Source organism: Neofelis nebulosa, chromosome 16 (assembly GCF_028018385.1).
Source record: "Neofelis nebulosa isolate mNeoNeb1 chromosome 16, mNeoNeb1.pri, whole genome shotgun sequence".
NCBI lineage: Eukaryota > Metazoa > Chordata > Mammalia > Carnivora > Felidae > Neofelis > Neofelis nebulosa.
The window spans coordinates 30,608,164-30,620,179 of NC_080797.1; the positions used below are offsets into that span (position 1 = coordinate 30,608,164).

General features: G+C 48.5%; 1 protein-coding gene across 4 annotated transcripts in view; it reads left to right on the plus strand.

Annotated features, from left to right (window-relative positions):
• The window catches only part of KANSL1 (KAT8 regulatory NSL complex subunit 1), a 177,849-nt gene that overhangs the window by 163,926 nt on the left and 1,907 nt on the right, over positions 1-12,016 (plus strand). For 3 of the 4 annotated variants that reach the window (XM_058705954.1, XM_058705956.1, XM_058705955.1), the window contains 7 exons: positions 4,801-4,983; positions 5,504-5,692; positions 6,025-6,173; positions 9,677-9,798; positions 10,389-10,446; positions 10,706-10,818; positions 11,695-11,947. In XM_058705954.1, coding sequence (XP_058561937.1) covers positions 4,801-4,983; positions 5,504-5,692; positions 6,025-6,173; positions 9,677-9,798; positions 10,389-10,446; positions 10,706-10,818; positions 11,695-11,947 — 1,067 coding nt within the window. The remainder of the gene's footprint in view (positions 1-4,800; positions 4,984-5,503; positions 5,693-6,024; positions 6,174-9,676; positions 9,799-10,388; positions 10,447-10,705; positions 10,819-11,694; positions 11,948-12,016) is intronic. The other variant, XM_058705957.1, reaches the window with a different exon arrangement.

Consider the following 12,016-nt stretch of genomic DNA (forward strand, 5'->3'; position numbering starts at 1 on the left):
AACTTCAGTTTGAGAGATCAAGAAACAGGCTTAGAAAGGTTGTACTTTATCTCTTTCAGACTAAATGGCTAATGAGTTTAGATGGGTCTAGAATTCAAACTTGGGTCATCTGTTGCCTGTCCTTTGTTTCACTATGTAACATGCTTCTTCCTAGCTGGGTTATTAAGAGAAATCAGGTTTCTGCCCATTTCTAGATTCTAACTGCAGACAGAGCCACCAGGAAGACCTAGGAATGTTTCTTGGGTTAGTGTCTCAGGATTCACAGTACTGAATTGTATTGTCTCATATTTGAATAAGGAAGCCTGAAGTCAATAGTTATATTATGGTTCCGGTTAGGCCTCTTCCATACTCCTTGCGTACCAGCTTATAAACATGGTGATCTTTCTTTGTCAACAGTATTACCATATACAGTTGTGAATTTCCTTCCCATCCCCCAATCACATGTACTCAATTGCGTGATGTCTCCTGTTCAGTCAACATCTCTACTTGGAGGAACCCATTCCCTTTCGACACTTTCTTTTCCTTCTGACTGGTTCATATCTATAGATCTGAGTGCTGCCCTTACACTTCCTACTCCATCCCATTTCAAGCAACTGGAGGTAGCATTGAGGGAGAAAGACCTTTCTCTGGTCTTTAGCATCTTTGCTTTCCTGCCTGCCTTTAAATGCTTTTTCGATCTCTTTTTCTCCCTGTCTCACACAACTCCTAACCATGACATTGGAGTTTAGACAAGAGAGATAGTCATTAAGTCTCCTTAGGAGCCTGTAAAGAGGATATGTGAACATATTTGCCTATGGATGAATTAGACTTTCTGTGGGTTGACCTGGGGGACTCCGTTAGCATTTCTAATATTGTTCCTGTTGGGATATTTTTGCTTTGATCCAAACAAATAGCATGGTAAGGTTTTCAGGGCCACAGATATGCCCAACTCTTAAGGGCACCATTATTCTGTGTGAAAGCACCTCCAAGATTCCCCGTATATCATTGTGTAGAATAATAAGTAACTGTGAAGACTTAGCAGCCGGCCTAATACTGTGAGGGTCAAACATACATGCACCAGACCTGACCTCTGGGCCACCCTTTTACAGCCTGTTGTCTAGAAGCTACTTAGAGATGGCAGGCTTTTCAAGCAGTCTTACTAATGTTTCCGCACCAGTTTCTTTGTAGTTAGGTTGGGAACCACCTGCACCTCTTCATTTTAGACTTGTCTCCCTTGTTGACCACACCTCCAACATTCCCATTAAGTGTGGTTAGGGATGATAGAATTCTTGTCACCCCACTTAATCAAGCCAGTTAATCCTTAGCTTGAAATGTAGAGGATGTACAAACCCTTGGAGGAAAGAATGTTAACTTGAGTTTGGGCTTCATAAGAGCACCACCTGCTGGCCAGATGATCTATGCTGTTGTGAGAGAGCTTACTAAGACTCTATGTACAAGGCTACCGCAGTTTTACCAGCAGGAGGAGGAAGGGAGTATTACAAAACAACCCTAGAAAATGTGCTTGAGAAAATGGTGGATAGTAATGAGCAAAACAGTTAAGTGAATCCTGGAATGTCAGACCCTGGCAAGCGTAAAGTCAAAGTCTTTTTTATTTTGTCTGAGGAAATAGTAGCTTAAAATGGTATTCATTTCCTTCTATTTCTTATTTCCTGTCTTAACACTTCTGTTTTCCTGTTGTTGTTGACCTAATCAAGTATCTGCACCTTCTTCTCTTCATCACAGAAGAATTACCTGTACGGGAACAAAATGTGTGAAGTCCTCTGGCCAAATGAGTCCCTGTTGTATTCTCTTCTGTTTCATACCCTTTCCTTGCTCACTTTCAGGTCCTGCATATCTGATCTTCATTTCAGGGCTTCAGCTTTACATGGATCCTAGCTGTTGTTACTTAACCACTTAGAGCATGAACTAAGACCATCAATCCCTAAGAGATCATTTTTGTTCATTGACCGGGGGATTTAACTGACTTCCTGTTCACTCTTATATGAAAGCAGTTAACACACAGTAAACGTCTAGCAAAGTATAGCAGCCTGAGTTCTTCCAGCAGTTTGTTGTTATCCCTAACTGCCAGTGCAGTGGGGTTGGTTATAGGGGAAATTGCTCTGGATTCTGCTTAATACTTGAACTCTGGGGCACAGGTTGGTATTCTCCCATTGCAGCAGCTTCTACTTCAGAGCATTTAAGTGAGGGGAGGGGATTAGGTGTGGAACTGAAGTGTCTGACATAACATATTAAGAGCTGAGAGACTCTGGGGGCGCCTGGGTGGCTCAGTTGGTTAAGTATCTGACTTCGGCTCGGGTCATGATCTCACAGTTCCTGAGATCGAGCCCTGCACTGGGCTCTGCGCTGACAGCCTGGAGCCTGCCTCAGATTCTGTGTCTCCCTCTCTCTTGGCCCCTCCCTGGCTCACGTGCTCACTCGCTCGCTCGCTCGCTCTCTCGCTCTCTCTCTCTAGCGTTCTCTCAAAAATGAATAAACACTAAAAACAAAACAAAACAAAAAAAGCCCGTAGTCATTCTGGTCTAGCGGTAACAAATTCCTCTCCTGTGCTTACTCAAATGGATTCATAGCAGTTTTCTGGGTTTAACTAAGTCCTTTTTTGAGATGGATCCGAGGTCTTGGGATACAGTAGGAAAGAGTATTCTGATTGTTTAGCTTTTGTCTGCAGCAGAGGAGGGGAGAGCTAGAGCATGTGTGCTGGGATGTCACCTGCCCGGCTCTAGGCCTGCTGCCTCTTCTCACAGATGAAGCTAAACGCAGCCAAGTGGTAGGTTCTTGTTTTTGCCTTCTAACTCGGTGTTGGAATTAGGACCTGACTCCAGGCCTGCTTATTTCCAGTCTGTTGCTGTTTACATTATAAATCAGGTTGCTTGTTTCCCTACCTCCTTTTATCCTGGCTTAATTCTCAGGTTTGGGAGAGCAATGACTAGGGAAAGTAAAAGGAAAAAATGAAATCACAAGGCTTTTGTTGTCCCATCATATAGACTTTGCCAATTCTTCTGTTGACAAAGGGGTGTCCTGGGATATAGAGGAAGTGTTTTCCCCTCTCTGGGGCCTTTATGCATTCCAGTTCAGCTCAGCTTTCAGAATGCCTCTAGACAGTGCTTTATTTCCTACACACCCTTTTCCCTAACCATTCTGAATTAGAGTAAAAAATATTTGCCACTGTTACCTTAACTCAGTTCTTGATTGTTTATTAATAGGAAATTTTTTGTTTAAACATTTGACCTTTTTTGGGAAGGCAGGGGGAATCAAACCATTTTATTGAGGGGCTTGAGGGAGGAGTGGAAGGGCTGGGAACACCATGACAGCCAATGTCCTTGGCCTGGTTGGGATCTCCCCAACTTTGAAATTGCTGAAAGCTGATCTGTGTCTTTTAATGGTTGGAGTAGGTGAGTTTTTAAGTGTGGGAAAGAATGATTATGCAAAAAAGTTTCAGAAGACAGCACTGTCCTCACAGACTGTATCTCATTACTTGAACGTATAGCAAATACTTATTATCTTTAAAAACTTCAGTAGTTTTCCTAATCTGTTTGGCTGCTATTAACACATTCCACCTCAGAATTAAATCTCTCCATTCCCTGGGCCAAAGAATAGTCTCATGGTGTAGTGGCTAAGAGTGTGGGCTTTAGGGTTATACAAACCTAAGTTTGAATGTTGGTTAACTAATACTAAAGTGTGTAACCTTGAACAGTTAATTCACCTTTCTGAACCTGTTTTGTCTTTTAAAAAGGAGCTTAACGGTGCTTACATCAAAATGAAATACATATTTTAAATTAACTCTTAGGTATAAGACCTCTAAAATGAAAACTGCCAAACCCTGCTGAGAGAGAATTAAAGAAAACTAAATAGATAGATACACCACATTGATGGCTTGAAAGGCTTGGAATTGATGGCAGACAGAAGGCATTTCTCCCCAAATTGACCTATAGAGTCAGTGTAATACCACAATGAGGTTTTTTGTTTTTTGGGTTTTTTTGCAAAGCTTAAAAGAAAAAGCGACTGCCTGCTATTTAGGAAGAATAAGATTCCATCTTGTCTGCAACACTGGGTGTTAGAATATAGTGAAGTAATAGCTTTAAAGGTCTGAGAGAAAAATGGTTTTAGTTCTGGAAATATTTTTTCTAAAGAAATTACTCAAAGCCCCATTGTTAGGAAAATTTAAAAAATGAAACTAAGAAAACGGAAAGGTATGAGAAATGGTGAATCAGAAAATGGTAAAAAATCACAGTTAAGCTTAAGAGATTTATGATACTGAATATTAACTAATCAGGTAAAAAAATAGATCATCCCTAGGTGAGAGGTGAGGAGCTAGGGAGGAAGGAGGGGATAGTACTCAGTAGACAATAAATCTTTCTTGAATGAATATGTCCTGAATAACTGTTGGTAGGATCAGGCTTTAATGTTTTAGTCTCCAGGAGGATAGAAACGGGATGCTTATCAGTCTTTCACACCAGTAGTTTAACAAACTTAGCACAAGAGTACGTGAACAAGGAAAACTCCATCCACGTAACAGAAGGTGTTTTAGATGGGGTGTTCATTTAACTTGAAAATAAAAGGCAAAAGTGACTTGCTTGTGAGGAAAAGAAACAACCTTCAGTAAAGTTCCGGTCAAAAGACCTCCCGTATGACAGTGCTTTTGCCCCGCTGGGTCATCGTGCCGCTCGGCACATAAAAGCAGGGTGTGCTGTAGATCCCTGCCCACTGGAGAGCCAGGGGTACTGGTGAGCACACCTCTCTTCTTGAGAGGAGCCCAGAGGCCAGGTGTCTGGACTAACCCGCAGTGTTTCGTATTCCTTACAGATGTTCCCACAAGCCTGCACTTCCAGAGCATGCTGAAATCTCAGTGGCAGAACAAGCCTTTTGACAAAATCAAACCTCCCAAAAAGTTTTCACTTAAGCACAGAGCACCCATGCCAGGCAGCCTGCCGGATCCAACTCGTAAAGACAGGCACAAGTTGGTCAACTCCTTCCTAACAACAGCCAGTAAGTTTCAGGGCACCAGAGAGTCTTCCTCCAGTTACTTCTCTATTCCTTTTATATTCTTTTATAAAGAATTACTTTAGAATTCTTTATAAACGTTACTGTTTTGCTATGGCAGTGTGTCGGGGTTGGGAGAGGCAATTGACCGATACAAATTCAGCTCACAGTCTACTTCTGCCTGTCTCGGATGTTCTCAGATGGACTCTGAAAGCTATTCCAGACACCATGCATCTCGGGACAGGACCCAGAGTGCTCGAGGAACAGCTAGCAGTGGCATGGCATTGGGTCCGTGTGTGGGCAGGCCGTCTTCTGTAGCTGGTGTCAGATTTCTCTGGTTGAGGGCCCTGTGGGCTGCCTGGCCTATCCTGGCCATTGTGCTGTTTGCTAGAAGCTTCGGTCCCAGAGGACTCTCCCGCTGCCCTGAGTGTCCATCATTGGCCTAGAGAGAACTCAAGAGCTTGGAACTCAAATAAGAAAAGATTGAGAGAAGATTTCACAGCTCTTTTTCTGTTCCCCTCTTCAGAGCTGTCCCATCACCAAACCCGGCCTGACAGGACCCACAGGCAGCACTTAGACGATGTGGGGGCCGTGCCTATGGTGGAGCGAGTGACAGCGCCCAAAGCAGAGCGCTTGCTCAACCCACCGCCACCTGTGCACGACCCAAACCACAGCAAAATGAGATTGCGAGACCATTCATCTGAGAGAAGTGAAGGTAGGGCCAGGCCCGGCACCTCTACCTGCATTTGCATCTGCTCAGGGCTTTCTGGGGCAGCCTGGGCATCTCTCAATTGCCCCCAGCTTTGTCCTTCACTTTCTAGGAAGGCAGAGTAGAGGGACCCTACTGCTGCTAAGTGCAGGTCACTTCTAACTGCTACAGCAACCTCTGCCCGGTCCCCTACCTCCCGTCAACCAGTTGGCTTCACCTTTTTATCCTCTAGGCTTAGAATGCATTTTTGCTTTTATGAATTGCTGGCATTTGTAACTTGTGCTAGAAGTAGAGCCGTTTGAGGTAGCCACGTATTCCTTTCTTGTTGACTTCTGCAGTGTTGAAGCATCACACGGACATGAGCAGTTCCAACTACTTGGCGGCCACCCAACATCCACCGCACAGTCCCCTGGTGCGACAGCTCTCCACCTCATCGGACACCTCGGCACCCACCAGCTCTAGCCCACAGGTTACGGCCAGCACGTCTGTAAGTACCTTGGGCTCGGCTGCACAGTCCCTCCGCAGCCACGGTTCACCGAGTGGCTCACTCTGGAGGACGAGGTAGAAGGTGGGATTTGGGGGGAACTCGGCTCGCCGTGATGTGCCATTTTTTGTCAAAGTAGTGGTATTTGACCTGTTTTCCTTGAGTTGTTTCTCATAGTAGGAAGCTTGATGCTGAGACAGACTCTGAAGGCGGTCTGGGCCTATTCCAGGTCTGTGGGGCTGGGTTTCAGATGGGACTCCGCCCGGCCGAGGCTCTAATCCTCTGGGCCCGAGAAGTTCCCACGAGAGGAGGAATGGAGGACAGACACTTAGGAGCGTTGGAGGCACTTCATTTCCTTGTTTTCGTTCTGCTGGGGGGGGGGGGGGGGGGAGCTGGAGCACTGAGAACCAGCCCTGACGTTAGGGTTCCTGGAAGGGAGGGAGAAGGCAGAGCCTCGCTTCTCAGGCCCCAGAGCAGAACTACAGGTGCAGTGGGCCCTGCCTGCAGTCCTTCCTATGGTGCGCGCAGGGCGGCGGGCAGCTCTTCTGGCGCCGCGCTCCGTCCCGAGTGCTGCTCGCACGGCCGTTGCAGACACAGTCCCGCTGATTGCTTTCTGATACTTGAATTCCTCGGTGTGGGCCTCCTGGAACACCTGCACCTGTAGTTGCTCTGTGGCTGCTGAAGGGCCCTTTAGGTGGTAGTTACAATAGTAATGGTGATAGTAATAATAAAATGCTGCAACTACGACGTTTGTTGTGTCGGTTCTGCCTGCTTTACCTGTGTTACCTCATTCGGTTCTGATCGCGCCCTTTGAGATGTAAGTGGTATTGAGGGTTCTCATTTTGTAGGCAGGGAAACTGAGGCTCTCTAAGGTTAATAAGTAAATTGCATAAAGTGAGGCAACTTGTGAGGCTTACAAATGCAGTTCAAACCGAGGCAGTCTGACCGCTCAGCCAGCTCTTAAGTGCAAGCCTGAGGCCAGGCGTCGCGGAGGTCAGGTCGCCTGTGTGGGTGCTTTGGATCCCCTTTAGAGTGGACATCAAGAAACTCCCAAGCCCACAAAACGGGCTCCTGTTGTTCTGTCTTTGCTCTTAGAAGTCAGACAATCTTTTCCGAATGACCTCTTCGTTCCTCCCTTCTTCACCTCCTACACCCACAAGTGTTGTCTAAATAGGTATGTGGTATCTTAACCACGAACTCCATTATCCTTCAGAGGGTCTCAGACCACCAGAGGATTTCAAAGACAGAGAGTCTGTCTCTGATTCTCAAGTTTGAACTCTTGACCAGTTCTTGGGGGGACTTCAGTGTTCACTCACGCAGCCAGCCCTCCTGTGTCTGGAGGATGTTAACTTAGGCCTGGATCACTTGACAGTTTTTCTTCTTATTTATTGAGTACACATTTTGTATCTGTGCTCACCCTTAAGGCTGTCACTGCCCAATGTTTTCAAAGAATATGGATTTATTCGTAGTAAGAAGAATAGTAGGCCAGATCCTGAAAATGAGGTAGAGAAGCTAGACGACACTGGACAAAGTTGGGGGCGGGGAGGGCTGGGGTAGGTACGGCAGTGCTTTCCAAAAGCCGGTGTATACCTCAGTATCACCTCAGTGGTCAAAAAAGAGGAAATCTCTGAAGATTCTGATTTGATAGAGGAGGGGCCCCAGACCCGCATCCCCCTTTTTGCCTGGTAACGCACTGCTCCCTCTTGCTTCTGAGGAACCACTTTCCATCCCCATCACCCATTCTGCACCACTGGCTCTAAACGGGAGACAGTAGTTAAGTCAGACCAAGTGAGTGCCTGGCGGAGGAGGGCACTCAAGCCTGTTGAACCATTTTTGTTTTTTCATAGTAGAAAGCCTGATAACAAGACAGACTCCAAGGGTGCTGTCTTGGGCCCACTCCCATCTTTTTCCCTTGAAGCTACTAGTAACAGGCCCACAAGATTCAGGGAATATACACACCTGTTTCCACCAGCTTCACATTCATTCTTGACCAAGGTTTAGGGAAAACAATCTCTTGAGGCTTCCTTAAGGTACACTTCTTGTAGTGGGATGCGTAATTTTAAAAGAGATGGGACAGTGGCAGAGGGTTTTGGGCGTGAAGTCACTGATCCTTAGCTGCAGAACTCAGCCAGGCAAGATTTACAAAAGTCTTCGAACATCCTGGTTAACCAGTTACCCTCAATTTGTGAGGCAAATGACAGTTTGTTCTCATTTGATAGAGAAGGGTGTTGAGGTGAAAAGACATCGTGGTAACCTGAGATCATAGGTGACCGCAGCCAAAATCCTGGCGCGGAGAACACTGCCTTTCACCACATTCTCCGAATGTCCCGAGATGATGGGATGAATCCATCCTGTATCGCTCTCCAGGAACAGAGTAGTAGACGGGTTAGTTGTAGGGAACAGCTTCTTCCTCATCTTGCTGTTCGCTAACCCCTTCCCTCTGAGCCGACCACACTTGGGGCTTGGGTTTGAGTGCAGCCTCTCGGGTGTTTCCAGCTGTATTGTCACCACGGCAGCGTGTGTGGCATCCTGCCGTTTGCCTCCGGCCCCTCTCGGCTGCCGGTGTCTGTTTCAGGGTGGGGTGTTTGTTATCTGGGCCCAAGCAGCTGGTGGACTTTTTCCTCCATGGAAGAAACCAGGTTTTCTGGCTCCCTGCTTTACTCCTGCCCTGGCCTCCAGGCTGCTGTGGGTGCCCACCTCCTCCTCTGATAGTGGATCCCTGTTAGTCTTCTTTCTTCCTGAGAGTTTGATCTTCTCAGCCTCCTGGAGAAGCAAATCTCCATTCTCCAAGAAACTGTGGAGCCAGGTCCTCTTCCTCCATTTTCCTCCATTCAGCTCCACTGGTAGAGCTAGAAAGCTCTCCACCCTTCCCCAAGAATAACAGCCAGAAAGAGGGGGAAACCACATAGGCTGAGCAGATGGTGGGTACAGACTTAGCTGAAGAGTTCAGATCTATAAGGAGGAAGGGCTGTCGTGATGTCCAAGGTTAGAGGATCTGTTGAGCTGGACCTGTCCTTTGAGGTCTTTTCCCGATAAGGGAACTCGCATTTCTAACCTGAAGAGTCCCCACTAGGCCCAGTTAAGCATTAGGAGCCACTATGGATCTGAGTGACAGATAAACGGGGGAAACAGAAAGGACGACTTTAAAGGAAGGGGATAAAGGTGTATACAGAGGAGTCAGAACCTCAGCACTAGGTTCGAGGCCCCAGGATGCCCACCCTGTAAAATTCAGCTGAAGTCTTTTTCCACGTGAGCCCATAAAGGAAGAGGGTGACCAGTGAGACTTGTGAGCTGGAGGTGCTCCTCAGGGCCACCTTGCGTTTCTCCTGAGGACCTTGTAGTGGCAGACCACCTCCTTGGTGTAGATGGTGGCTGCTGCAGGGCCGGCCCCCACCCAAGGACCAGGTGCCTGGGGGCTGGTGATCCAATAATGTTTGAAGTCTTAGGTGTATGATTTGCTGTTTGCAAAATTGCGCCTCCCTTTTAAACTTACCTTTGTCTTACAGCAGCCAGTGAGGAGGAGAAGGGGAGAGAGCTCATTCGACATTAACAACATTGTCATCCCGATGTCTGTTGCTGCAACAACTCGTGTAGAGAAACTACAATACAAGGAAATCCTTACCCCCAGGTAGGGGGCCTAGATAATTGGCTCCTCTCCCTGTTCTTCCTGTTCTTGGCCTTTTCCCCTTTTTGTCACAGACCTTGGGGTACTAGCCTTAGGTTTTACCTTCTCCTGAAGAGAAAGTCTTAACCTGATAGGAGTGAAATTGTTTCTATATACAGTTCTCTATTATATGAGCACCAGCCAGACCACAGGCCACAAACTGGCTGCAGCTATGTTTATTTGACAGCACTGAAGAGTTCGTTGTCGGCATCAAAGCAGGATTTCACGTATGAATCTTTGTTTCTAGCCTTTGTTGACAACTCAGAAATTGGGCAGCCCCGTACAGGCACTCTCACAGAGTGGCAGTCAGCTGGGACTGAATAGCGGTGGTCCCCTCTAAACAGTCCCTTTGCTTGAGTTTGTCACAGTCTCCCAGCCTGTGTCCTGTTGGGGCATTGGAGTGTGGAGCCTCTTTCAGAGGCCTTGGGGGCTACCAAGGCCGAGCCGTGAGAGGGCAGGGTCGTTCACAGGCGCCCAGCTCTCGTTCTTGCACAGACACACTAATTCTGCCCCGGTTGCCTAGCCCTCACAATTGTCCCTTCTTGATTTTGCAGCTGGCGGGAGGTCGATCTTCGGTCTCTGAAGGGGAGTCCTGACGAGGAGAATGAAGAGGTAACAGCATGGTCGTTCTCTGTTAGGAGATGTGCGCGCGTGTGCACACACACACACACACACACACACACACACACACACGGGTGCACACATCCCAAGTGCCTCAAGACCCATGGGTGTCAACTGCAAGCTCATTGCATTCCTGTCCGGATGGGGAAGAGCCTAGTAAGGGCTGGGGCTTGTTCTAGAATTGATCCACCCATACTTAAACTCGGCTTCCTGGAGGGGAGAGGGGATCAGTGAAGCTTTTCTCTCGCAGGTCGAGGATCTATCTGATGCAGCCTTCGCCGCCCTACATGCCAAGTGTGAGGAGATGGAGAGGGCTCGGTGGCTGTGGACCACGAGTGTGCCACCCCAGCGGCGGGGCAGCAGGTGACGGGGCAGGCTCAGGTGGCCAGGCCTGTGAAGGGAGGGTGGGCAGGGAGTTGGCCGCTGTGTCTGTGGAACTGCCACTGCCCCACAGGCGCTCTGCATACTCCTCCACTGGCAGTGGCCCTGAGCGCAGAAGTTCCTGGTGTTTGGTGGAACTGAGAGGGCACGTGGTCCCGTGGCCGGGTCCTTGCTGAGTGCCGGACGACTGTCCAGTTGTGGCAAACTTTCATGCTCTCCTGGGCTCCGGGCACCAGCTGTCTGTGGCATTAGGATCGCTTCTCGGCCTTTTGGCTAAGATCAAGTGTAGTGTCTGTGGCATGAGGAGGCCATTTGCGGGTCGTGGTGACTTAACCAGAGGAGCTTTGGAGGCCTCACCCAGGGTAACCTTCCTTAGGACGGTGGAACGGGGGGTGGTGGTCGTGCATGAAAGAACTGACCCATCCTGTCTCCATTTATTGTAAACAGTGGCAGAAGCCCTCAGGATTCTCAGGTAGAAAGATTTAGGGCTCTTGTTTTTGCCTTTTTTCCCTTGACTACAGTTTTCAAAGTCTAGACTGATTTCCCTTTCCTGGGAATTCACTGGGCACTGTGCCAGAGAGTAGCCCCTGGCATTGTTCAGCCGTGGCCTTCTCTTGGGATGATGGGCACACAGGGCTCTTACGACTGTCCTGTGTGCCCCCTCCGCCCACCCCGCCCCCTACACGGTGGTGGGAGGAAACGAGAGGACGTGTGGTTTCTGGGAAAGAACCATTGGGTGTCCATCTACCTCGGCTCCTCTGGTTGGGATGCCCTTTTCATGCCTCCTCCCCATCCGCCCAAGATAGACCGTCATCCCCCATTACCCAGGCACTCAGATTTGCACTTGTTGGTGTACAGGTCTTACAGGTCATCAGATGGCCGGACGACCCCTCAGCTGGGCAGTGCCAACCCCTCCACCCCCCAGCCCGCCTCCCCTGATGTCAGTAGTAGCCACTCTTTGTCGGAGTTCTCCCACGGTCAGTCCCCAAGGAGCCCCATTAGCCCGGAACTGCACTCGGCGCCCCTCACCCCTGTGGCTCGGGATGCTCTACGACACCTGGCCAGTGAAGACACCCGCTGTTCCACACCGGAGCTGGGGCTGGATGAACAGGTGAGGGACACACGGCCTTTGCGTGGGGGTTTGGGGGGGGGGTGGTGGATAGAGCAGGGGAGGGCGACA